Genomic DNA, 27,466 nt, shown 5'->3' with positions numbered 1-27,466 from the left:
ACTAAAGCTGTCAGACGAAATTAGTGGAGTAGAAGGTACAATATTTGCCTCTGAGATATAATGGAGCAGAAGTTTAAAGCTGCATAAGATGGAAATACTCAAGTAAAATACAAGTACCTTCAATTTGTACTGAAGGTAGGTACTTCAGTAAATGTATTTAGTTTCATTCCACCTCTGTCTCAAAGGTGTTGAGTTCAGGGCCAGTCGAGTTCTTCCCCTCCAAACTCAATAAAACATTTCATTGCTTTGTGCACAGGGACACTGTCATGTTGACAGGAGAAAATATCTCCTCCAATCTGTTGCCACAAACTTTGAAACATACTATCTTCCAAAATATCATTGCATTGTGTAACATTAAGATTTTTAAAAACTAATATGAGTAAAGCCTGAAGGAGGGCCGGGTGATATGGCTTTAAAGTAATACTGCAATACACTATATATACCTTAATATTTTGAAATCTCCTCAAAAGCACTTAATAAATACTACGACTAGACGACAAAATCCTACATCACAATGTTTTTGACCAAATACCTCCTGATCGATATTGTAGGAATGACTATTGGTACTTTCACAAAATATAAACACAATGAGATTTTTGATAAATAAGCATCAGTAATGTGGATATAATGACCGAGTGGGTAAAGGCAAGTCTTAGAACAAGTGGGACAGTCTGGTAAGATTAGAAAATGGCATCATTTTACTGTAATGCAGCCTTTAAAACCAGGAAAACACTTCACTTATGTCATATCATGATATAACAATATCCACAATCTAAGAAGATAAACAGTACAGTCCCATATCACAATAGTGATATACAGTAGCAGTTTGAAAATTGGTGGATGTCCATTTCATACAGGTGGTACAGTGGCAGAGACGTTGGCGTCCGCACAGTAGAACATCTCGGCGCCGTGTGAACAGTCTTGGGGGTAGAGGCCGGTCATGATCAAACCGGTGATCATGACAAACAAGCCGATCACTATCAAGATGGCCGAGATCAAGTTTTCACCCTGGTACCAGCGGCCGGTGGAGAGTTTGAGGAAGCATGCGGACGGGATGATGAAGATCAGAGGTGTGGCGCTCAGAACGCCCTGGAGGGCAGAAGAGAACACCGTACATAATAATTCTTAAAAAATTAAATACAGGTTCTGCTGGTGCCGAGCGGCCGTACTGATATGACTTACATTCAGCTCCAAAACAACTCCCAGACAGTCGAAGGCCAAAGACATCGACGTGCAAACTGCGACTATGAGCAGCGTGATGGCCACATGTTCAGTTTTTGAAAGATCCCTCTTGCAAATGACGTTGGATAGCACCTGAGAGGATAAACAACATCAGAATGAAAATGAATGAATATGTGCGTTTTCAGCAAAAACCAAAAAGATGTATTAGTACTGAAAGCTTCTTTTTGTTTATTTCATTACAAAACCTCAGAAGCTCAAACCCTTCAAATACCACTCTCCCTCACATGTGTAACCATTTAACTGTTAACCTCTCTGGCTGATGTACGAGTGAAAGTATCACTTACCTCTCGTGTAACAAAACACTCCAGTGGAAATGTGGTTATTATGCTGAGGCCAAAACAGAAGCGTCCGAATGTCGCCAGGTTATCATTTCTGCAGTAGTTCTCGAATATGTCTCCTGAAAAGTGGAAATATGAGACCATAAAGAGGCATATTTTCATAATACAAAAACAAATTTGAGGGCATGTGGTTCAATACGTCTACCTTGTGTGTAGCCAGTGAAGGTGGTGTAGCCGGCGACAGCGAATGCAGCGCTGATTATTAGCGCAGAGCCGACAGACATGTGCGTGACCCGAGACCAGTTGGCTAGCGTGGGCTGCTCCAGAGAGCCGTAGATCAGAAAGCTGTTGTGGTGGCAGATGAAGGCTAAAGAGACAAACAGGGGCAGAAAATATAGAAGAAATAAGGTGGAATGAACCTTTACACACACAAATAAATGTCTCATTTGTAGTTTTCTTGCTGGATTTGATTTGTTAAACTGAGCGTATCCATCTCCTTTAAAACTGAGAGACTGCCTGTCTAAGCTCTGGCTGATTAACACTGCATTTCCTGAGAGCAGCACATCCCCCGTCTAAATGGTCTCCTGTGCAGCAGTAGTAGCTATTATCATCAAGGCTCTTGATGCAAGGCCATAATTTTCACCACAATGTGCGTAAAGGTGGACTAAACAACACTCACAGAAAGTCTCACTCAGGAGGTGATGACAGCAGATATTCTTTAAGATGCTCTGTAGTGATTTAACCCAAAGGCGGAGCAATATTTCAACTAAATGAAATAGCCCCAATTTTATTACATTTAAGCTTGATTTCACGTCTCATGCTGAACAGGCGACATTGTGCATTGAAGCTGTGTGTTTCGTATGAAAGGATTCATTTTAATGATATTAATTTAAAGCTGCATTAGTCGATCTCTGGTCACTAGGGGGCAGAAAAACTCCAAAACAAGCTGACAGACACCTGACATTTTCTCAATTAAAGTTCATATTGATAACATTGTTATGAAGTTTTTGAAAATAATACATGTGCAGAGCTTGTATAAATGTTCAGAATAAACCCCTTTTTCTTAAAAGTATTATTGTGATTGTGAATCAATAATTTTCAAATGTTTGACGGGTCCAAAGTGATTGTTTTGTTTATCTCTGTGTAAAATTCTGACTGTTGGTTCCAGCTTGTCAGCCAGTAATATAACACCGTTGGTATTACGTGGTATCTGTTTTTCGTCAGTGATCAACAGTCTTGGTAGTTGCCAGTTTTTGTGGTTAAAAAATGTAAAAATGGCTAGCTAGCGTTAGCACTGTGAGGTAGAACAACAAAATGGCAACCACCTGAGGGGGCAGATGATTCGGTCAGCAGCGGTGTTGAATGTTTTCAATAACACCTTTAATTTAAGGTGAAAAATACATTTATTATTTTTATGCACAGGTCAATTCTGAGATTTGGGGTTATTTTACTTCCAAAATGTGTCTTTTTTCATAGGTAGTGGAAGGAAAATGTCCAAAATACACATTTAGCTGTTTATTTAAGTTCACATTTCTGCTCTGGACATTTATGCAAATTAGAACATATTCAATTAGATTGCTGCATTTGCATATTTAAGCATACAACTTCAAAAAAGCTTACATGTAAGTAACATGTAGTGGAATCTTTTAGCCTCCTGACGAAGTCCAACACTCATGGCTCTTTTCAGCTCTGTTTTGGTCTCCACCAACTCCACCAGGTCCTTTGTCAGCCCAGCGTGCAGCAGAGAGCAGTGAATACACTCATACACCCCTCCTGGATTGACACTGACCTCTCTCACATGTATGCCGATGCATTTGATTCTCCTTTTATCATGTTTTTCTTCATTTTGCTGTTTATCTGTCTTCGTTTACACAATTTGGGTTCTATCATTAAATTGTGCTTTGAGGTAATCTTGGCCTGGATTTCTGTCTGCACTACAAACTTTGTTGTATACCGTGTATATGACCCTGCTAAATCAGCATCAGCTTCATGAAGACGAACTCACCAAAAGACATTATACCAGCTGCCTGGACTGCATTCCACTTCGCAAAAGCCCACGCATTCTCTGTAGGGACGCTAGAGAATGATGTTCACATTCAGTCATCGAGAAACACAGAAACACATTACTGTGTTTGTATTATAGCATATTAGCGTATATTCATTTGAAGAAAAGAACCCCACGGTTCAAACAGGAACATTTATATTAGCAAATTGCAGAATATTCATTCATACATTTGGGGTCCAAAGGTAGCTGCTTTGATGATTACAATGATGAGGATGGTGAGTGTCAGCACCATTGACAGGAAGGACACCTGGTAACACACATGGACGTTTTACAGGCAGCTTTAAAATCACTAAATGACACTGACAGGTGTGTGGTAATCAGACTTACCTTCCCAAGTCTCTCTATGTTCCGATACAGCGAAAGAGGCAGCGTGAAGGCGACGGTCGAGAGCAAGATCACAAAGTGGCGCTCTGCGAGTATGTGATCTGGTCCAACTGCAGACACAGAACAATATATACTTTAACAGATTCAGGCACACGTGTATAAACTATACAGAATGCGACGTACCTCCTGGTATTCTCTGAAACACTTTGGTCAGTGTGTCGCCAGTTGTGATGTTGTAGCTAATCATAGCTGAGGGAGAAAACAGAGGTGAAGCATCATTTTAGTATCTGCAGTGTTATTTAGACTTAAAGGTGCAATATGTAAGAATTGGCCGCCGCTCAAATGTATTCTCCAAACAAATAAGCGGCAGCACGTCACCAGAGTAACTGCTAACTGCTGCTGTCTGTGGCTGCTGTTAGCCAGTTAGCCGTGCAGCTAGTGATCCGGACTGGCAGCCATGAGTGGTTTTATGAAAAAGGGTGGGTTAGAGCTAGCTGCTTAGCATGCTAACTAACATATCTCTGAAACACAATACATACAGTAGACGTCTTTAATGACGTCAAAGCTTTTTTTTTTTTAAAGTGTACAACAGAGCAAAAAACATATAACAGAATAAATACAAATATTTGTCATACAGTCATATAATAACTAACTTTGGATTGAACTACTTGCATACTTTAAACAACTCACCAATAAATGGATAAAGGAACTGCAGTCCAGATAAAATCAGGAATCCAGGGAGGCCAAACGTGCTCTGCACCAGCGACTGATAACTGTTTGTCCCTGACAGGTTGCCTCCTTTAATTAGTAAGATTATGGAGTAGTCTGCCATGAAATGAAAACATGATGTCATTGATTTGTTCCTCTGATGAATTTATGTTTCCATACTCATGATAACAACTTCAGTATTCCTACCTGTGATGAAGGCAACAACTATCAGAAGCAGAAGGCCCAAGGGGAGCCCTGCCTGGTTCAATGCATACGGTAAACCTGGTTAAAAGAAAAAATGTGAACATAATACATAACTGCAGGTAAAGAATGATGATGATGATGATGATGGAAAGTTGGGTGAGGTTTCGTAGTCCACAAAACATTTCTGGAGCTTCACAGCAGAACAGTGTTGCAGCATTCTCCTAAACAACTGAAGTAGATGGGGACTTGTTAGAATAACAACTGAAAAAAAACATAAAATGGCTCCGTACAGCTCGTCCGGTGTAATCCAAGTCTCCGAAAGCCCAGAGATCCCAAATCAATTTGAAAAGATGTTATTTACACCCCTTTCGAGACATCTTCACTGCAGCTGCTGAGCTCAAAGTGTGAGCATGCACTCCATCTGAAGTGAGTGCAGTAGGTCAACTGCACGTAGAGGGTGTAAATAACATCTTTTCCTTGGATTACGGCGGACACGCTGTACGGAACCACTTTATTATTTTTTGTTGTTGTTGTTTTTACGTTTTAAGGTCCCCATCTACTTCAGTTGCCCTGAATCCCCGGCTCCTCCAGGCTGCATGTCAAAGCATCCTTGAGCGAGATACCAAACCCCAAATTGCTCCTGATGAGCAGGTTGGCACCTTGAATGGCAGCCTCTGCCATCAGTGTATGAATGTATGAGTAACTGGGTGAATGTGACAAAGTGTTGTAAAGCACTTTGAGCGAAAAACCCATACAGAAATGCAAGTCTGTTTACCATTCCATTTAGGAGAACGCTTCAACGCTGTTTTTTGTTGAAGCTCCAGAAATGTTTTGTGGACTACAAAACTTGACCCAACTTTCCATCGACATGGAGGTGATAAAATGATGACAAAAGTTTCATTTTTGGGTGAACTTAACCTTTAAGGGTATATTAAGCTCATCTCCAGGAAGCACAAAAGTAAAAGTTATTATGTCTTAACTTAATAAGACATGTCATTTTTGGGTGAACTTTTATGTCTTAACATAAAAGTTAAGACAAGTTCATGTTACAGACAGAAGGAGAAGATAATTTCTGTCTGCATTTGTCGCCCAGATTCAGAAAAAAATTTGAATAATAACAACTTAGTCCTTAAATCTTCTGCTGCTTCTTTGCTCCTTCGTCATGTTTGTTACTGAATCATGACTGAGGCAGTTTGTGAGGATGAAAGGGTTAAAGGGGAGAAATGGGGGCACCAGGCGCTAGTCATATGATACAGAGGGTTTACTGCTGCAGGGCTTCACTGGTGTGAAAGCTTCAGCTTGTTGCACCAAAATCAGCCACTTATTATTTCACCGAAAATCTGCATCTCAGGATAAAAAGGTTTGACATGCCGTAGTTCACCATCCATATAATCGACTGCATGTAATTGAATTTTAGGGGTTTTTTTCTCTCTCTCTCTCTCTCTCTCTCTCTCTCTCTCTCTCTCTCTGTGTGTGTGTGTGTGTGTGTGTGTGTGTGTGTGTGTGTGTGTGTACTGTTTGAATTGTGAAGTGAGTACTTACCTATTATTCCAGATCCTATGATGGAGTTGATGAAATTAAAAGACGCAGATATCATAGAACTTCTCGGCTCTCCTGCTGCATTTTGTGGAGGAATTAATGTGCTCCCTTCTTCATTGTTTAGCTGCAAAATGAGAAGTTATTAAAACAACAACAACAACAAAACACTATGAATCTGTGTGTCCTGCTACTACAGCAGCATCAGTTTCGACCTACCTGCTGAGCCATTTTGAACACCTGCTGGTCGCTGGTTTGGTTCCTCTTGTGTCAACGTCTCCTCGGTGTTTTACCCTCACATTTCTGCGGTGTGACTGAATTAAAGGAGAAGTTTTGGGGAAGTCTGTCAATTTTATTAAAGCCTTGAAACATCTCAACAGCGCCGCTGATCGGTCATTGGCCTGAACTCAGGGGTTAAATGCGGCACACTGACTCACACTGAACACTCACATGCAGTTTATATCACGCTCCTGTTCTGTGACTTTATTGAACAGAAAAGGGCCATCACAGTCTCCGTATCGGGAAAAGGGCTGTGCGTAATTTACGCACGTGGTGTCGTTATTTAAACATTATGATCTTATTGTTGTTTTTTTTAAAGCTGAATGTTTTTTTATCTGCACAGCAAAAGAGTGAACAGTTGCACACAGAGGACAAGTTTATAAGATGAAGTCAGTGGAACACCAACAGTCCAAAGTCTGAGATGTCAAGTGAGCTTCAGTCGTGCTGATTAACGCCCCTAAAATTAATTTAAAGGGTCGCTCCACCCAATGCATTGGGTGCACTCCATGCATTTTGTTTTTGTTTTTTTGTCGCTCCACCCAAATTAACCCATTCAATTTCAATTCAATCCAGTGTATTTAGTTCACCTTGAAAAACCACTGAGGACGTATCTTCATTTACAATGGTGAGGAGATGACCACACAGTTAACATACAGGATAAATATGTTATTGGAGTAAATGGAGATAGGAAAAAAACAAACAAACAATGAGGTCTGAAGTAGATAATTACCAAATAAATACATTCTGTGAAGGATTATGTGAGTTCAGAGTGAAAAGGGATGTGATATATGGTGGAAGCACCTGTATTAGAGATTTATAGATGAATATAAAACAAGGTACCTTCTCACAGCCAAAGATGGCCAGCCTGTCTTTTGCTAGAGGATGCAATGGTGGATGCTACGGGGATCACCAGCTATGAATCTTAGGGCCAAGTGGTTTACAATAAATCACGAAGCAAAGCTAAATAAAAATGATTAAATAAAAGCACTTCTCCCTCGTGGCATGAAATGTCAACTCCATCAACTACAGTGGAGTTGGATTAAATGTAATTTATGGTGCGGCATTCAGACAAATGACATTTGGAAAATTCAGCAACATCAGTGTCATTGTAAGTCTGGACAATCAGCATCCGCTCAACACAATGTCCAGTGTTTTCATTAGTTTCTACTGAGGAAATGACCCCAAAGCTGAGTGGACAAGGGCTGCCCCTCCACACAAAGCACACTTTAACCCTGCCTACACTGAGTGAAACCTCTCTACATCACAATATGATGCAAATCAGCACTGGTGTAATAAATATGGAGTTTTTGAAAAATATGGCCTTGAATTTCAACACTGAGTCAGGCGTTTGTATGACTTCTGAGGCCTGGGTTGCACTTTGACACTAATGCCAAAATGGAAACTTTAATGGAAATAAGGAATTAAAGTATTTAAGGATTATATTGTAAAGCCGACTGTTAAACAGACGCCTTTGTTCTGGGATGGAAATGAGAACTGGATCTAAGAATTATAAACTATTTCATGAAATGCAATCTATTTAGGTCAGTCACATGTAGCCACCGCAGCAGAGTGAAAAAGTTGGGAGGAAATAACTGTTCTGACACTTTTGTAAGCTGACTTTTCTACACATAATCAGACCAGTGAAGCATTACGTGACGTCTAAAGCTGATATTGATGTGAATGGTTCATTTTATAAAACTGAAACTGTTAAATTTATAGTGATTTATAGTCATAAGTATTTAATAAAACGTTTATAAGACGGACATAATGTTGTTGTAAGCAGATTTAAAGCCATTTGAGGTGTTTATTACAGTCCAGTATTTGTCAACAATTATAACTTCTCTTATGAAGACATGTTTTATGTGACATCATGTTACACTACATGACGTTCGTTTTCTGTTTATAGACCAGCATCAAGTTATGGATGCTGCTTAAAGGTGCATTATGTAGTTTTGGTCATCATTGAATGATTTTTTTATTCCTAAACAAACTAAATAAACAAACTTTCTTAGTTTTCATGACTGAATAAACCTAATAAACAAACTGACCTTAAAGGACAACACAGTTTCACACTGTTTTACTTTGTTTATATGTGGCGGACCCTGCCACCTTTCTAGCTTCAAACAGTGTTCTGGGACCTTATTTTCCTCTGAGAACAGCTTGTTTATTCAAGCATGGAGAAAATTTGAAAAAGTTTGTATTTTTACCTCATTAATACTGTAAATCTTAAAATTCTGACTTTGAATTTCTGCTTGAAACCGACGTAGTTCCCCTTTAAGTGGAGTTACAGTTGTTGGCAAATGCATGAATAAGCATGTAACAATGGTAACAACAAAAATTACTGTGTCATGAAGTGTTCATATAGGCCTACTGCTTCTAAATACTAAATAGCTGGGATTGAAATACAGTATTTTTTGCCATGGTGTATGGTTTCCATACTTCATACTTACAGTATCACATACACAGATGCAAATGTTCTGGTAGGTCTACCAAACCACATGTTCTGTTCACGTTCTTAAAATAAGCAGAATTTAATGTTCAAACTTCTGTGTGTCCTACATGATATCATTTTTCCTTTTGTTGTTATTCATATAGCACTAATTCAACCTACAGTACATTGCTGTTTTTTTTAACAGAGTTTATTTCTGAATTTTGTTTGTACAGTTTTGACAAATCACTGCATGAACGAGATAAATAAACAAATATACAAATAATGCTAATTATAAAACTTAAAAACAGAATAAATATAATACATGTATATGTACATATATGCATAAACATAAACAATAACAGCTGCATACATATTTACACATATACACATAGATATAAACAAACAAATGACTGTTTAATCAAACTACTGACATTCAATTATTTTCTGCAGCTTTTCTACAGTCATCAAACCTTTCAGTCATCTTGTCGATGGGCCTCTATAGGCTGCTGTATGTATATAATGGGTCCGCTCGGTGTGTTTTTCCACTCTGGAAACTTTGTGACAGCCTTTACGCAAAGCTGTGTGCGTCCACCAGGGGGCGCCAGACCCACAGTGAATGTCCTGGCTCACCGTCAGGTCACCTGAGCAACTTTACAAAACACATTTTTACTCATGAGCAGCACATTAAAGACAGGTGCAGACACACGCTGATGGTGTCGATGCTGCAGGTTGATGTGTTGTTTCCACTCTGACTCTATCACTCCAGGCAGTCAGTGCATCCGGCTAAAAAGGCTCCAGAGTGACCCTTCAAACTCATCCATCCAACCACAACCTGACTCATGGCTGCGGCTTTGGCTTTTAGTTTCTGATACGCGCCTGATCGCAAAAAAACATCTGCATTCCCGACAATTACGCGCCGATAACGTCCACCGCAATATTATCTCAACAGCCTGTCAGTCTGGCAGCTCTGCGCTCACTTGGTACCCAGGAAACATCCGGAAGCGCAGCAGCCGCAGCAGTCAGTGGACTGGACTCTGACTCTGCCGATGGGCGGATGAAGAACACGCTCCCACCCTCTCTCTCTCTCTCTGTCTCTCTCTCTCTCGCTCTCTCTCTCTCTCTCTCTCTCTCTCTCGTGGAAATAAACCAGCTCTGCGCTCCGGAGAGGCGTCAAACACCCGCAAACTGACGGACAGCTTTTCTTTTACCAACATTTTACGCGGACTGAAGCTCTTCCACGTCGTTTTTGTTCACAAGTCCAGGATGGAAAACTGATGGTGAGTTCACAGAAGCTGCCAAAGTTGCATGTGAGTGTTGTTTTTCCATCAGGAACTGGGCTGAAACTGATTGAAAAGGTGGTTTGTTCTTGTGAATGATTCGTGGAAGTGTGAGAAAAAAAAACTTGAAAGTTTTGCTTATTAAGAAACTATCTATCTATCTATCTATCTATCTATCTATCTATCTATCTATCTATCTATCTATCTATCTTAATCTCCTTCTATCACACTGTTCAATATCATCTTTTATGATAGGAACTGTGTTGAAAGGCCTGTGTGGAAAAAATAGGAAGGAAAAACCCTGATTGATCTCTTGTAGTTCATCTGGACAAAGACTAGAGTGCAAATCATATGCTACAATATATTACAGGAGTTAATGGGCATGCCAGCAATTATCAGCCCACACTCCATCTTAGAGAGGACTTCCTGCCTGCATGACTGTCAACATCTTTATTAGATTGCTGTCAATTAGAGATCAGACCGTCCTTGTTTGCTTTCTATCCAGGCTGTGCAGCTCACACAGTGTAGCCAGGCCCTGGCAGCTTGTACATTAAAAATAAAAAGAAACAAGAGAAGAAATTAAACGTGGATTTATTGCAGATAGAAATATGTTAGCAGCTTCTTGTTCTGACAACGCCCTGAATGAGGAAGATCTAATCTGGATCCTGTAGTCTGTAAGGGGCAGCAGCAGTCATTAGACGTGAGCACTTAAGAGCTGTGAGTGTGTTGGTCCCTCAGGAGCCCGCAGATACTGAACAGTGATCACTCTGCTCTAAGTTTTATCTGTATGTTTAAAGTTGAAAGATGTCATTTCAGTTCAATTTATTAATGAAACACTGATCACTAACTCGGCTCGAGTCGGTGTCGACGCCTTTGTTGGAGCTCAGTTGTAGGCCTGTGGTTGTGGTCAGCGTAAGAGGCAAGGATTGTTCAAAACTGAGCTGGTTAACCCTCACAACTCTGAGCAGTATCCTGCCGTTTCCGTTTTTCACTGTGGATTTGTTTAATTATGTTTAATATATAAGAAGTGGAAAACTCAAATCTGTCTTTGGTGCAGCATAACACAGTTACAATGTCAGAAAATCACCTGATACATTTCTTGGATTATTCATTTTGGAAAAACAAACTGTGGAGTGCATAACTTAATAGCTTCATGCTTCTTACTGGTTCTGGTTCATACAAAGCAACTCAAGTACGGCTGCACAATTAATCGCAAAATATTTGAATGCAATTTTGTAGTGCTGAAGAGATGCTCTGGCCTGCAAAGCTTGTTCTCCAGATGTAATAAAACATGTTTGTTTGGCAGAGACCGGGAGAAATGCCACATCATCATGATTTTACTAGTTTTTAAATGAGAATGAAAGTTGTGATGTAAAATTTAATCATCCATAATAATCATGAATTGAATTACAATGCTGTGTTCATGCTCTGGTTAAGTGTAGGTACAAAAACCACTTGGTTAGGGTTAGGGAAAAAAATAATGGTTTGCTCTAAAATACCAGCATTAGTCACCACAAAAGAAAGGTTGGAAATGTCTGCAGGTGTCCTTAAAAAAGAATCGGCTTTGGTCACCAAAAAACAGCTGGAAATATCCCCATGTGTCCTCATCCAGTGGTGTGACATGAACTGCGGTCGGCCTTTTTGGCAGCCCTGGTGCCCTGTAATAAAGCCACTGCCTCTCCTGATGTGCGTGGTGGCTCATAAGCATACAATGTGAACGTGATGTGCCACGTTTGGTACACATGTCATGCTTGGACGTATCTCTGGTTTGCAGAAACGTTAACTGCTAACATTACATCCTGGCGCCTGGATGTCAAACATTTGCTGGTTCCAGCTTCTTAAACGTCACAATTTGCTGCTTTTCTTCATTGCTTATGAAGCAAATGAGGAGAAATTTGAAGACTTCCGGCTCTTGGAAATTGTGATGAGCATTTTTCACAACTTTTGACATTTTGTTGACAACAATAATAATTAAAGAAATAGAGCAAATTGATTAATTGTCATCACAATCTGCTAAATCAATAATGAAATATAATCATTATTGTCGCCCTGTGTCCCTGTAGAGACCCCTTGCTTGTGAGATTCCAGTGAAAGTAACTGGGGACAGAAGTGATAATGCTATTTTCTTTATGTGACGACTACATCATAGTGAAGTACTGTAGGGCTGCAGGGAAGCCTAGGCCCACAAGAGAACATGTTTGTTTGGTACAGACCCCAACAAATGTCACATCACCTTGATTTTGATATGTTTTACAGTAAAAATGAAAATTGTCATGCTAAAATAATCATTCCCACTAATCGTGAACCATTTGGCAGTCAGGACATCTGTCGTATATAAAATTATATTAATTATATTGTGTTACTGTCCCTCCGCTGCAGCCCAGGAAAGAGAGGAGAAATTATTCCTTTAGCAATGACTCTTCCAATATACGTATGAGCATGTGCTGCACTGTTTTTTGTGGTGACAAAGTGTCGTGGATAAAGTAAACTGAACCGATAAGCTTATCGATTTATTGAGAAAATAATTAACAGACTAATCAGCAATGGAAATAATGATTGCTGACGCCTACAATATGTTTTCCTTGGAATAGTTTTATTGCCCGAGAGGCAAAGGAAGCCGGGAAGTAATTCGCCACAATGTGTTTACAACCCATCTGCTTCCTCATCTAAGTGATGAGAAGCATTTGAGGTCAAGGAATTTTAGCTTTGAAATGCACATTAAATATTCAAGGTGAGCTCCTGTTGGACACTGCGTGAGCGTTTAATATACGTGCATGTGTGTGACTCAGGAGGCCTAAGGTCAGTCATCACTTAAAGCTCGTCAACAAACGAACGTGTCGACATTCTGTTCCAGCGAGAGTCGAGGGAAACAAACATAACCGTTTTTAGGTTGGTCAGCGCAAGGTCATGATGCCGACAGGTTGCAGATAAAATGAAGTGGGTCTATTTGAAGCTCGGACGTGGCGCCTCGTATCTCAAGTTGTGTGCAATGAGTTGGGAACGGATTGACAGGATGATGCATGCCTCTTTAAAGGTTAGTCACTGCAGGTTGACCTTGATGGGTGAACATCGGATCAAAGTTTATATTGTGTTTTCAGATCAGACAGTTCAAAAGCTTGTGTTTCTGTTGTTCCAGACTATACCAGACTATACTACTCTTGAAATACTTAAACTTACTATGAGTGACTGTTGTCTTTTAAGATCATCGCACATCAGAGACACTTGATACAGAAGAAAACTACGGGCTCAGTTCTTATTGTACTATAGATTATGTAAACACTATGTAGTGCACTGGAAAAAAAACCAACATGTTTTCCTGGAAGCTAGGAGGGTGTATACACAGATGTAGCACATTTATTGAAACGTTTCACTCATTAAGCTACAGCACAGCAGAGCAGAGCAGTTCCACCATAAACAACGGCATCCATTAAAGTGTTTGAAGCTCGCTGCACCACTTACCAAAACCCATGCAGAGCCAGTAAAATGTATCCGATGAAAATACAGTCACTTCATGAAAAACATTAACCAGTGTTCATGTTGAATATGAGTGGAAATTATATGGAAAACTTGTCATAAGTGGTTCACTTTATTTATTTATTTTTTTTTGTGAAATTTGTCGGAGCTGGGTTTTGGCCTATGGACACGGATACATGTAATTTAAAGGAGAAGTTCACTAAAAAATGAAATGTAGGCATTATCTACTCACCTCCATGCCAAGGGAAAGTTGTAAAGAATCTTGTCGTCCACAAAACATTTCTGGAGCTTCACAGCCAGACAGGGTTGCACATTCTCTCGAACAACTGAAGTAGATGGGGACTTGTTTTAAAATGTAAAAAGAAAACAACTGAAAAAAATTCAGTGTAATCGGAGATCCCAAATTTATTTGAAATAACCTTCACACCCTTGTTTGGGCAAAATCTTCACTGTAGCCGCCAAGCTAAAACCGCACCCCATCTGAAGCAGGTGCATGATCTCAACCGTGCATTGAGTTTGTAAGTAACATCTTTTCAAATCAATTTGAGATCTCCAGGCTTCAAAGGACTTGGATTACGCCGTATAGGTTGTATGGAGTCATTTTATGTTTTTTGGAGGGTTGTTTTTCTACGTTTTAAAATAAGTCCTCATCTACTTCAGTTGTTAAGGGGAATGCTGCTACGCTGTTTTGCTGTGAAGCTTCAGAAATGTTTTGTGGACAACGAAACTTTACCCAACTTTCCATCAGAACGAGGGTGAGTAGATAATGGCTGAATTTTAATTTGTTGGTTGAACTTTTCCTTTAAAGTGTGTATAAAGGAGAGGCTAGCCTCTCTGGTCGTTCTATGTCTAAATACTTTGGCTTTTATAGAGCATTTTGCCCTCAGAATTCAAATGCAATGCTTTGACATCATCTGTCAAATCAGATAAGTCAGTGTATTAAAGGACACATATTATACTCATTTTCAGGTTCATAATTTTATTTTGGGTCACTACTAGAATAGGTTTACATGCTTTAGTGCTGGAAAAACACATTAGTTTACTCATACTGTCCAGTGCTGCAGCGCCGTATTCCCCCTCTGTCTGAAACGCTCTGTTTTAGCTCCTGTCTCTTTAAGGCCCCCCCTTCTGAATACCCAGTCTGCTCTGATTGGTCAGCTCACACACGCCTGAGCCAGCAACACTCACCATAACTTCACTACTACCTTAAATACCTTATAATGATCAAATGTGTGACATGGTGACGTAACGTGACGTCAAGAAGTCGCGGAATTAAAGGCGGGACCACTGACGAGGCGTTTCAGGAGCAGTGTTGGCGCAGACTTTGGGCTTTTTAACTTTCAAGACCTCTTACATGCATGAGAACCTACAACACACTGAAGGAAAGGAAAAAAACTGAAAAAGCATAATAGGTCTCCTTTAAGCACTCTATTCAAGTACATGTGAAGTCACTGAAAGCAATTTGGCATTATCAGCTCTATTTATCAGCTATTATTTAATCATTGGAATAACAAATAATGATATTAATTTCCTATTATCAGGCTGATATATCGTGGGACCCTGACATGGATATGATGAATAATAAAGCAAGATGTTAATATTTATAACCAACAGTTTGTACTTGCAGAGGCTCGTGTGCTACATTTCACCAGTTCAGCAATTCACTGATCGGTCATCTTTCTGTCTCTAGCTGTCGGCACCACTGATGCACGTGTGCGAATGATTGTCTGTCTGTGCAAATCAAACAGGGAATAGTTCAACAGCCGGAGGCAATTTTACTGCTGTGTATTTGTAGTATTTAGTACATAAGATATACTTTATTTTACTGACGTTTATCTTCTGTGTCATTCCTCAGATGAGGTCAAAGCTTGTATATTTAGTTGGACCTTCCCCTGTTGTTGCAATTACATCACGCATGTACAACCCCGTGCTGTGGGCAGTTGATTGACCAGTGTGTTTGTGATTGATTTCTTGCATCACAGCGTGTGGAAGTATTCTATTACACTATTACATTCAGATCGGGCAAAAGCTCTCAGTGGTAGGGCAGTGCAGCCTGTAGTGCATTCATATTTAATACTGCATAGGTCTGCCTAACACATCATACCAGTCAGGCCTATTAGCAGGATGAATCTTTTCCTCCCACCGCTCTGTCTCAGGCTCCGAGGGGAGAAAGTGGACTCTTTTCATTTTGAGGGATGGAGGAGAGGAGCAAGAATCTCACCTGGAATTGATCATTGTCACGTCAAATCTTAATTTTATCTACAGAAGAGCAGATAATTAGATCTAATTTTACCAGAGCTGGCAGGAATTTATGTGCATGACAGCCATCTTGAGGCTCATTATAGCCTGCCACTTCCTGAGATGATGATCTCTGGCTAAAGAACAGAACCACACCCACCTTCCTCTCCTCTCCTCAAAAGCAGCTCTAATCTGCTGCTTGAAGCACTTTAATTATTTGTTTCCAATAAAGTTATATTTCATGGAAGATATGACTCATCTTCTTAAGGAGCTGTCCACCTCTAATCATCTGCTCTGCCCCCTCAGGCCCTTCTCATGTTGGAGGCTAGCTGTTAAAGGTGCAGGATGAAAAGATGGCACAGCTGCTTGTACCACCAGGTCCAGACAGCTTCCGCCCGTTTAGCCGTGAGTCCCTCAAAGCCATCGAGACACGCATCGCTGAGGAGAAGAGCAAGAAGCCCAAGGGAGAGAAGAAAAAACGCAATGACGAGAATCAGCCCAAGCCCAGCCGTGACCTGGCTGCGGGCACATCGCTCCCTCTTCTGTATGGGGATGTTCCTAAAGCAATGGTGGCGACACCGCTGGAGGACCTGGATCCATACTACTCCAATCAGGAAGTAGGTTTGCATGAAGGCTCAAGTATGATAGTGTTTGAAACATCATGAAAAACGTCTATGCCAGCAGGGTTGGGTAGTAAATAAGTTACTATAAATTGTGAAATAAGATTATAGTTACATTGTTGAGGATTACTTGATCATATCTTCAAAACACAGAATTTTTTTTATATTATGAAACTTCTTTTAATGATAACTGGTATAAAATATCTATTCTATTCGAAAGTAGATTTAACACAAAGGATACAAACATAGTTCCTTTTTTTTTAAAACCCTTGTGTTTTAAAAAATGACAATACATTTACCTTGTAACCTCTTAATTTTAGTTAAAAACATGAAAATGAAAAAAAAAATGATTGAACTATGAACTAATGAACTAACATTATCAACAGAGTGTGTTGACGATGTCAAAGCTGTCCACGTATCTTCTGAGATATCCACTGAAGTTAGCATGCTAACCAGCTAGCCCCCGACCCGTTTGGTTTCGTAATACCACTTTGTAGCCCATAGTTTCAGGTGGGCGATGTAGACGTGCAGCCAGGTCACTTCTTAGTCTAATAAGTAAACAAAACAAACTCACAAAATGTCAGTGAAATAAATATTTTTACACATTTTAAAGGAGACATATTAAACTTACAATGCTGTACTGAGTTCTCTCCCCAGACAGTCTGAAGCGCTCTGTTTCAGCTCCTGTCTCTTCAAGAATCCAAAACTGTTCAGATAAGATTGCATGTTTTGTCTTCCAGTAGATTACTAGATTACACGACTACATTTGAAAGTAATCTTACCGAGCCCTGCATGCTTGGCAGGTATTATTAGTGGTTTCTCAAAGAGGCTGGAGGAGAGTTGACCTGAAATGTGGACAGGAAGTGAAGAAGATTTATAAGCGGTTTATTGGCTATACACAAAATGTGATTAGGTATGATACATAAGATGTTTGCTGTAACTCCTGGGGCTAAAGTACTTTTTGATTAGTAGATTAAGTAACATCATTAAACTATCATTTATTATTTTAAAACTAGAATGAGATATTGCAAGTCAGCCAAATGGAAATAAAAGTATTTTATATATGTCTTGTCTTTTTCTGTCAGACTTTCATAGTAGTAAACAAAGGAAATTTCATCTATCGCTTCAACGCCACTCCTGCCTTGTACCTCCTGAGCCCCTTCAACCTAATCAGAAGAATATCAATTAAGATTTTGGTACACTCATATCCTTTTCAACAAGACACTCATCTGATAAGCACGAATCGCGTTTATGTCGCACTAAATCTATGATTACTTTGCCCTGTGCATGAAGGGTGATTTGTTTACATTGCTACCATGCTTCAGATATGATGAATTAAAAACAAACAAGTGTTCTTTCCTTGACGACTGCCTGCACATTGTTCAGTCTGGTGATCATGTGCACTATCCTCGCCAACTGTGTACTTATGACACAGAGTGGACCGAATTCCTGGGCCAAGTATCCAGAGTAAGTTTCCCGTGAACTACACACTGAATCGCATGCTTAGTGAAAATGCACTTTAGTTTAACGACTTCATTTTTGTTTCCAACAGGTACACGTTCACTGCAATCTATACATTTGAATCCCTCATTAAAATTTTAGCTCGAGGGTTCTGCATAGGGAAGTTCACATTTCTGAGAGATCCGTGGAACTGGCTGGATTTCAGTGTCATTGTCATGGCGTAAGTACTTGCCACGTGTTCTGTAAATTACGTTAAGTGTTACACCTTTTCCCCGAAGCCTCCTCAGTATGGAGTATTGTTGGCTTCAGTGTATGCTATATGAATTGTTGTCTCATTATTCAATAATAATTCCAAGTTTCTCTGCAGGTATGTCACAGAGTTTGTACCCCTAGGCAACCTCTCAGTTCTTCGCACATTCAGAGTGCTGAGGGCTTTGAAAGCTATCTCAGTTATCCCAGGTAAGACGCAGGAGCTTGTGCACGTCAGTTACTCTCTTGCACGATTTTCCCCCTGCTGCGCCTAAACCTCGCTCTCCTCCAATCACCTCCACTCATGCAACTGTCATGACATGTATGCACAAAAATTCAATCAAAATGGGACGTTTCTTCTTGTATTTCAAGTGTTTGCTATTAAAACCTCTGAAAGATCTTTATCTCTTAGCTTAGATGATTGTGGAGATGGTGGTATTACTGTAACATTGGACACATCTGATAAGCTGCCTTAAAGGGTAACTCCACCAGTTTTACACATTAAAGTGTGTTTACAGGTCCTGGGGAATAATACTACCTCATATGTGAAAAAAGTAGTATAAAGCCTTTTGTGGCTCCAGAGGAAGCTGCATGTAATCTGATAAATTGCCTCCAGTGATGTCACTCAGTAGCTAAGTTGCATTGTGGGTAATGTAGGATCTAGTTTTGAAAAGCAGTCCACTGGTCGAGCATTTCACTCTGCAATGCAGTTTAAAAACAAATGATCAGGATCAATACAGCATAACCAGAGATGTTGCTCTCTTTTTTGCCACGTATTCTTCTTTCTTTTTAAAACCTGGTGCCTACAATACCCACAATGCAATTTACCCACAAATTATGAGATTACATGCAGCTTCCTCGGGAGCCACAAAAGGCTTCATACAACTGTTTTTCAGTACTCTCAAAGACCTGTAGACACACTTCAATGTGACAAATTGGTGGAGTGATGACACTTGAGGCAATTCAGCGTGAGGCGAGAACGAAGACTACAAGTCTGAAATTTGAAGTTTTACCAGATCCCATCTCTGCCTGAGTTTAGATGATCGAGCATAACACGCCTGAATCTCAGTGAATGCTAGATAGTATCAATAATTGACTACTTATTAACAAGTGACACTGTATCTCGCAGGACTGAAAACCATCGTTGGCGCTCTGTTCCAGTCTGTGAAGAAGCTTGCCGATGTTATGATCCTCACCGTCTTCTGCTTGAGCGTCTTCGCCCTTATAGGATTGCAACTGTTCATGGGCCATCTGAAGCAAAAGTGTATACTGATTCCAAGCGATGCTACATGGAAAGAGGGTGAACTAATAGCCAACTGGACTGAGCTTGTACTCAATAAGAGTGAGTATTTAATTTTCCTCATTTCTAGTTTGAGTAGGACGCAACAGAAACGCACAAAAACAGAGCTTATTAAAGTTATTACTTATATAACGGAGGAATCGGACCTTCTGTAATCAGAAGTGATTATATTCTCAACATTGTTTATATTTTACCTTTAGCACTTTATTAGGTGCATATCTACGATACACCACCTACTGTATGTGAGCAATCCAAGATTCACAAAGAGATGATTTGTTGGAGCGCTCCTGTACTGTACCGCATCAGTTTATTGAGATGTATATTATTATATTAGAATTTAGTGTCTATCATGGGCTTGTTTGCAACCAGTGCTGACAACCACAGTCCTCACAACAGATAATAAACTTTTTTTTTTTTTATGATTTTCCATCTTTCCCCATCAGGTAATATTTATTACCTCCCAGACAAACGAGATCCTTTGCTTTGTGGAACCGGCCATGGAGCTGGGTAAGTTATTTCCAGCTACCAGGAGACTGGATACAATATAGAGTTAATGTTCTCCTTGATTCTGCATTTACGTAACGCATGAATAGGCAGCAGTATGATTCCTTCTGAGCTTCACGGACTCTCTGTTTGTTGCAGGACGTGTCCAGAGGGCTACAGCTGCCAGAAAGCAGGAAATAATCCAGACTATGGTTACACCAGCTTTGACTCATTCGGTTGGGCCTTCCTCTCTCTGTTTAGACTGATGACACAGGATTACTGGGAAAACCTTTACCAGCAGGTAGGCAGCGGAGTATGAAAGACTGGAAGATCTTTTTCTGGCCATATAATACATTTAAACTATTTTTTTGATCAAGCTGTAAGAATATCAGTCACTAAATGCTTTACATAGTAGTAGTAGCACATAGTAATAATTATCAACAATTTAATATTCACAATTAATCAATTTAAACAAAGTTTTTTGGGTTTTTTTTTTGCAAGACAAAGTAGGACTGAGTCCTATCCTATCTCAAACCTTGTATTTTATCTTAAGAAATTAAAATGAGAACTGTTCACTCGATTATTCAATTGGCGCTAAGAATTTATACTAGTGTCTGTATCCATGACCGTGGATAACGTCAGTGCTAGCTGCTCCACCTGGCTAACATCAGTTAGGTTCTCCAACAGGCTAACATCAGTGTTAGCTTCTCCAAGAGGCCAACATCGGTCTTAGCTTGTCCAAGAGGCTGACATCAGTGTTATGTTAGCCTGTTGTTCAAGCTAAGTGTTAACTTCTCGAGTAGGCTAACATCTGTGTTAACATCTATGTACGAGGCCTGACTGCTTGGGCTGGAAACTAGGAAGAGCGTGGATCCATGGCAGGGAAGCAGAGCTGACAAGACGGGGAGCTCGATAGAGGGGTTTGAACCAGAGTAGACGGGACTGCAGGGGAAACAGGAGGCTGTGATGTGAATAAAACTGCTCAAACCATGAACCAACTGGTGCAAAGGCTACGATCGGGCAGAGTGGGAGCAGTAGCAGGGCTTAGTATCAGTGGATATGTGGATCATAGAGATGAGGTGCAGCTGGTGTGGCTCTGCTCTGACTCCAGCACACCTGTTTGCACTCACACAATCACTCGGGGAGTGGCAGCAGGTCAAGGAGGCAGCGGATCATGACAACAATGCTGCTACTAAAAGTGTTCAAACAAACCTCTGAATGAAGTGCAGGTGCATCTTGGTCAGAAAGAACAAAGATGAGTCCCTCTGTGACCCGGGCAAACACAACTTCAATGGCCCTAAATGCAAATAGGTGTCTATTGAATAGGCCGCCGCGTATCGTGAAGCAAACAGTAATATGACAAAGGTCCCATGTGCAAATCTTTTTTGTATCAACAAGCTCAATATGTCAACGTCTCTCTGTCATGGTACGGAACAGAGATAGTATACCTTATTTTTCATGTTTTTCTTTCTCTGCTATACACTACTTCTACCTGATAGACAACCATATCCAATCATGAGTTGACAATTTGGCGCGCGAATCAGCGCAGCAAACTCTAAGAATTAGTATATGAAGTAATAACTATAAGTCTTGTTTTGTTTTTCCTTCCAGACGTTGCGGGCTTCGGGGAAGTCCTACATGGTCTTCTTTGTGCTGGTGATTTTCCTCGGTTCCTTCTACCTGATCAACCTGATCCTGGCTGTAGTAGCTATGGCCTACGAGGAGCAGTGCCAGGCCACCATAAAGGAGGCGAAGGAGAAGGAGGAGGAGTTTCAGGCTATTCTGGAGCAGCTGAAACGGCAACAAGGGGACGCTCAGGTAAATCCTCTTGTAACTCGACGTCATGTCATCGCTCGACAGGTTTCAACTGAATAACATAAAGCCGGGGTGCATTTTGTTTTCAGTGCTAGAAATTAGATTGTGATTCAGAAATAGGGTTGAGGGGGTAAAGGTTGCTTCCTAGTAAATTAATTAACTTTCAGCTACATAAGAGATAAGTGATTATGAGTCTGCGTTATGATGTTTACATGGAACAAACATCAAACCACAGTCCTGATCGCTCGTTTAAGGACACAGTTTCTGAGTGTGCATTTCTCTGTGGAACCCAAATTCCTCCAGTCGACGACCTCACCGAACAATATAAGAATCACAAAAGATTTTCGTCCAGCTGTTTATCCCCATTGTCCCCTCTCTCCTCTTCCAGGCGTTAGCGACCGCAGCTGCCGCAGACGGCGGGGAGGCCGGTAATAAAGTCGCTGGCACGGAGAGCTCCTCTGACGCCTCCAAGCTGAGCTCCAAAAGTGCCAAAGAGAGACGCAACAGGCGAAGGAAAAGAAAGGAGGAAGAGGGCAAAGGGGCCGATGAGCAGTTTCCTAAATCCGATTCACAGGACACTCGCTGCCGCTTCTCTGTGGACGCAAACCAGCTCACCTACAACATGAAATGCTCGTCTGCACATCAGGTTCAGTACGATCTGTCAGTATGTCTATGAGAACAGTGATATTCTGCTACCGCAACAGTGTTGCCCTGATTTCAGCTTATTATATCTCAACTCTAAAGCACCCTTTCTACCTGCTATAACAATGACATTTTCATTATTATTGATATCATCATCATCATCATCATCATCATCATCATCATCATCAGCAACACCATCTTCTTCTATTTCTTCTTTGCCTTCATCAACTTCTTATAATCTTGTCATTGTCGATCATCATCAAGATGCATTTTTTATTTTTATCTTCCAATGTTTATCATGCTTACCACCACTTCCTTCATCATCATCATCATCATCATCATCATCATCATCATCACCATCACCATGATCATCATCTTACCATTCTCAGTCATCATCAACACGTATATTTAATTTTGCACTTTCCTTACAGTGCTCACCAGTATCCTCATGAGCATCATCATCATCATCGTCATCGTCATCATGCAATATTTTCTCCACCTCACCACAGAAGCCGCCTCTGTTTCTGTTTTTAAATATTACGATTTCTGTCGTCACCGTTCCTTCCTCTTTACGATCGGCATGTATCCACTGAAGAGTATCTTTCTCTCCTAGTCCTTTCTGAGTTTTCGTGGACCCCTGTTCTCATCCAGAAGGAATAGCAGGACCAGCCTGTACAGTTTACGGAGACAAACGCCAGACGGGGGCTCTGAAAATGAGTTTGCCGATGACGAGAACAGCATTTTTGAGGACAACCTGAGTCGCAGGGGCTCTTTGTTTCTCCCCAGGAGAGATCGACGCAGCAGCAGTATGAGCCAGTGCAGCTTCTTGTCGCATCTCTTTCTTCCACACAATGGGATCAAGCACAGCTCTGTAGACTGCAACGGGGTTGTGTCTCTGGTTGGTGGGAATTCACTCCCGTCGTCACCTGGGGGGCTCCGTCTGCCTAAAGTGACAGTAGATATGGCCTCCACCGGAGATAATGTAAGAAAGGGTTGTCTGGCTCGGATGGCCCTATTTCATTTGCCTATAGCTGACAGCCCATAGCGCTATCTATTTCGATTGTCTCCTTCTTTTTTTTTGTCCTTTTCCCGTTTGATTCACACTGTGTGTTGTACTGTGTACCTTCAATTGAACTTAAAGGTCCAGCGTGTAGGATTTGGTGGCATCTAGCGGTGAGGTTGCAGGATTCAGATTTCCTATAAACATGCCCAAATCCTGCACACTGGACCTTTCAAAATGGCCATACCAGTGGTGTTTCTCAAATTTCGACCAGTCAACTATACATACATGGCAGCAATATAATTTTTATTAATTTCAGCTGGCAATGCATTTGATGTTGTTTTGAGTCAAAGTGATATTCATTCTTTGTGATGATTTTCCTGTCAAGCCGGCTAATGGTTACTGTGTTCACCATCTTCATTTCGCATTTTAGTCAAAATTAAATTTGGACTAAAGCTTCTTCTAAACATCAGACCCGGGTGCCATTAAGTTATTACAAAGCACTTATTTCCATATTCCATATATTATTCCTTTTGCTTGTTATTCTGATTTACTTCTGCAGCTTTGCACTGTGGTATAAAATACTGACACTATTTGTCATGTTTGCAGCAACTCTATATCTATAGTTACATTTAACTTATTTTCACAGCTGCTTTGTTAACAATTGTTTCTATCTCCAGGCTGACACTACTGACACGGACTGCAAACTGGCCGATGGAGGTACAAATCAGGAGTATATGGACTTCCTCGAGGGCCCAGATACCAGACAGAGGGCTCTTAGTGTAGCAAGCGTCATAACCAGCACAGTGGAGGGTAGGTGATGGACATCATGGCAGGAGTACCCTATCTTTGGTATTGAAAAGATAAATGCTACTTTCAGATAATTGTTTTGTCTGTTTCTTTGTTTTGCCATCCCTCGCGTGCATCAGAGCTTGAAGAGTCGAGACAGAAGTGTCCTCCTTTCTGGTATGATTTTGCCGAAACCTTCCTCATCTGGGAATGTTCTCCGACATGGCTGAAGTTCAAGGCGATGGTTAGGCTAGTGGTGATGGATCCATTTGCAGACTTAAGCATCACCATTTGCATTGTACTCAACACGTTGTTCATGGCCATGGAACATCAACCAATGTCTGTCACATTCAGCTACATGCTGACCGTGGGCAATGTGGTGAGTGGACTGTAGAGTGAAAAGTACTGACAATGTTTTTTGCAAGTCAAGTTTGTAACAGTCACTATATCTGTTTTTTTTTTTTTTTTAAAGGTATTCACCATCATCTTTACAGCTGAAATGGTCTTCAAGATCATTGCTTTGGACCCGTACTATTACTTTCAGAAGGGGTGGAATATTTTTGATTCGATCATTGTCAGTTTAAGCTTGATGGAGTTTTGTATGTCAAATTCTGGGAGCATGTCTGTTCTGAGATCATTCAGATTGGTAAGTTATGTGTCATAGCGAATATGTTCAAGTGCATTGTGAGCGCAGAAACGTGTGAAACGACTAGCTTTTCTTTTCTTTTTACAGCTGAGAGTATTCAAGTTGGCTAAATCGTGGCCCACTCTCAACACACTGATCAAAATAATTGGCAATTCCGTGGGGGCTTTGGGCAACCTGACGCTGGTGCTGGCCATCATCGTGTTCATCTTTGCTGTGGTGGGCATGCAGCTGTTTGGAAAAAGCTACAGGGACTGTGTGTGTAAAATCAATGAAGACTGCATTCTGCCCCGTTGGCACATGAGTGACTTCTTCCATTCATTCCTCATTGTGTTCCGAGTGCTTTGTGGAGAGTGGATAGAGACCATGTGGGACTGTATGGAGGTGGCTGGGATGACCATGTGCATCATTGTCTACATGATGGTCATGGTTATTGGAAACCTTGTGGTACATTATCATCTCTTATGGTCAATTCAATTCGAGTCCAGCTTGTCTAAGTTAGACATGTTGTTATCATAATGTACAGTAGCTAAATGCTGATGTAATCTTATATGAAGTCATGTCGTTGTCTGATAGGTGCTGAACCTCTTCCTGGCCCTGCTGCTGAGCTCATTCAGTGCCGACAACCTGGCAGCGACAGAAGAGGACCCCGACACAAACAATTTGCAGATCGCCCTTGCTCGGATTCACAGAGGCATTGCCTCCGCCAAGTCCATGCTCCGAAGGAGCTGCAGCAGTGCCTGTCTCAAGGGTGGGAAGAAAGGGAAGGGTGAGGACAAATCACTGGAGGAGCTCCACAAACCTTTAGGGCCAAATGGTGTCCCCAACCATACCATCAAAGATTTTTCTAGAAACGGCAATGGGGATGTGATCGGAGTGGACAAAAGCGGAGACAAGTACATCGTCAGCAGCAAGAGTGATGACTCCATAATGTCTTTCATCAACAATCCTAGTCTGACTATCACTGTCCCTATTGCTGTGGGAGAGTCTGACTTTGAAAACCTCAACACGGAGGACTTCAGCAGTGTCTCGTCTGATGTAGCATGCCATGTGGTAAGGATGCTCATGTGGATGTGTCCAATTGGTCTGTTTAGATGACAGAAATGAGTCCAATCAGTTATTTCAAAGTCAGACGGATGATTTGGGGTGTCATGATTCCAACATCTAACCAAAGCCACGATACAAAAGTCCACCATCCCATTTTCCCAAACAACGACACCCCCCCAACCTTTCACTCACATTGAAAACTCTAACTTACCACTGTTTAACATCAGTCCTGTCACCAAAAGGACAAACACTGTGAAAAAAAGTAAACGTCCCCCTCAAACCAGATCAACGTCTCCCCTCTAAAACTTGAGTTTTGTCTGACCATGTCCCGCAATAAACACCTGCCTGCTTCTGTCGAATGACTGAGCTCTACATGGTGCATTCAGCGTAAATTACAACCTTATTTTCACTTAGTTAATTTATTAAGTTGATCCAATTCTTTTATAGTTCCTGATATCCCAAATTGTAGTTAATTAAATAACGCCCTTCCTACTTTTCTTCTTACTCACCATCGACATCCAACCCCCCCAAAAAACAAAAGAAAACAAAACTAGAATGCCACTCAGTAGAGCGTATACCTCCACCATGGCCCGACAATCCCCTTTAATTAAATCAAGACTAATTGTACTCACTCAGAGATACAAACTACCTGAACACACTTGATTTTTTTCTCCAGATCTACGCATTATTCACTGAGAAATTAACAAAAACGTTAAAGAAAGTGAAAGAAAGATTCCTGGATCAGTCCCTTTTATATGGATCCGCACCAAAAGTTAATGGGGTCTTTTCTGGGCTGAGACTTATCCTTCATCCAAGTTTCGTGGAAATCTGTTCAGTAGGTTTCGTGTGAACCTGCTGACAAACCAACCAACCAACAAACGGACACGGGTAAAAACATAACATCCTTGGTGGAGTTAAAAAGGCCAAAATCTGAACTAAACCGTGGATTATGAGAATCCTTACAAACCTACTAATGATTATGATGTGTAATGGATAGTGTCAGTTGCGGCCGTTGGTGAACACATCTGTTGTTGTAGCTAAGTGGTATGTTCGATCAAAGATGTCATGTTCTAGCACTTTACCCACAGTCCATGGCAATGAGGTATGAGCATGTGACGTCACGTTTCCGCTGAAGAGCCCGTATAACACGACCCTTTAACGAGGAGAAGCCATATAGACAGGAAAATACCAGCGTGTATATTACATTACGTGCCATTTAAGTCTGAGTGCTTGGTAGCAGAATGCTCCTCTAAAGGGGGCTGTTTGCTTTCTGTTGGAGAAAAGCTCAAAGTGCCAAAGAAAATCGTTATTGTTGCTAATTTACTCGTGACATTTACTTTTTAAAATTTTGTCTCAGCTTT

General features: G+C 40.8%; 2 protein-coding genes across 2 annotated transcripts in view; one reads left to right on the top strand and one right to left on the bottom strand.

The window, feature by feature from the left end:
* Positions 1-849: 849 nt before the first annotated feature.
* Positions 850-6,588, bottom strand: slc38a11 (solute carrier family 38 member 11). Its single transcript, XM_073473143.1, has 12 exons — positions 6,577-6,588; positions 6,364-6,484; positions 4,825-4,899; positions 4,600-4,734; positions 4,093-4,158; positions 3,913-4,019; positions 3,753-3,832; positions 3,526-3,596; positions 1,726-1,887; positions 1,527-1,639; positions 1,183-1,314; positions 850-1,089 (listed from the first exon to the last, which is right to left on the bottom strand). Exons 1-12 carry the CDS (start codon positions 6,586-6,588, stop codon positions 850-852), a joined length of 1,314 nt encoding a protein of 437 aa, XP_073329244.1.
* A 9,821-nt stretch (positions 6,589-16,409) lies between these two features.
* Positions 16,410-27,466, top strand: part of scn1laa (sodium channel, voltage-gated, type I-like, alpha) — a 32,325-nt gene continuing 21,268 nt past the window's right edge. Inside the window, exons 1-16 of the mRNA XM_073473142.1 lie at positions 16,410-16,673; positions 17,762-17,880; positions 18,054-18,143; positions 18,229-18,357; positions 18,505-18,596; positions 19,516-19,728; positions 20,130-20,193; positions 20,329-20,470; positions 21,781-21,987; positions 22,373-22,630; positions 23,240-23,608; positions 24,307-24,439; positions 24,556-24,794; positions 24,888-25,061; positions 25,149-25,505; positions 25,635-26,111. Coding sequence (XP_073329243.1) covers positions 16,410-16,673; positions 17,762-17,880; positions 18,054-18,143; positions 18,229-18,357; positions 18,505-18,596; positions 19,516-19,728; positions 20,130-20,193; positions 20,329-20,470; positions 21,781-21,987; positions 22,373-22,630; positions 23,240-23,608; positions 24,307-24,439; positions 24,556-24,794; positions 24,888-25,061; positions 25,149-25,505; positions 25,635-26,111 — 3,327 coding nt within the window. The remainder of the gene's footprint in view (positions 16,674-17,761; positions 17,881-18,053; positions 18,144-18,228; positions 18,358-18,504; positions 18,597-19,515; positions 19,729-20,129; positions 20,194-20,328; positions 20,471-21,780; positions 21,988-22,372; positions 22,631-23,239; positions 23,609-24,306; positions 24,440-24,555; positions 24,795-24,887; positions 25,062-25,148; positions 25,506-25,634; positions 26,112-27,466) is intronic.

This window comes from Pagrus major, chromosome 9 (genome assembly GCF_040436345.1).
Source record: "Pagrus major chromosome 9, Pma_NU_1.0".
Classification (NCBI taxonomy): domain Eukaryota; kingdom Metazoa; phylum Chordata; class Actinopteri; order Spariformes; family Sparidae; genus Pagrus; species Pagrus major.
Note: the sequence above shows the minus strand (reverse complement) of the source record. Positions and strands in the feature narration are given on the sequence as shown.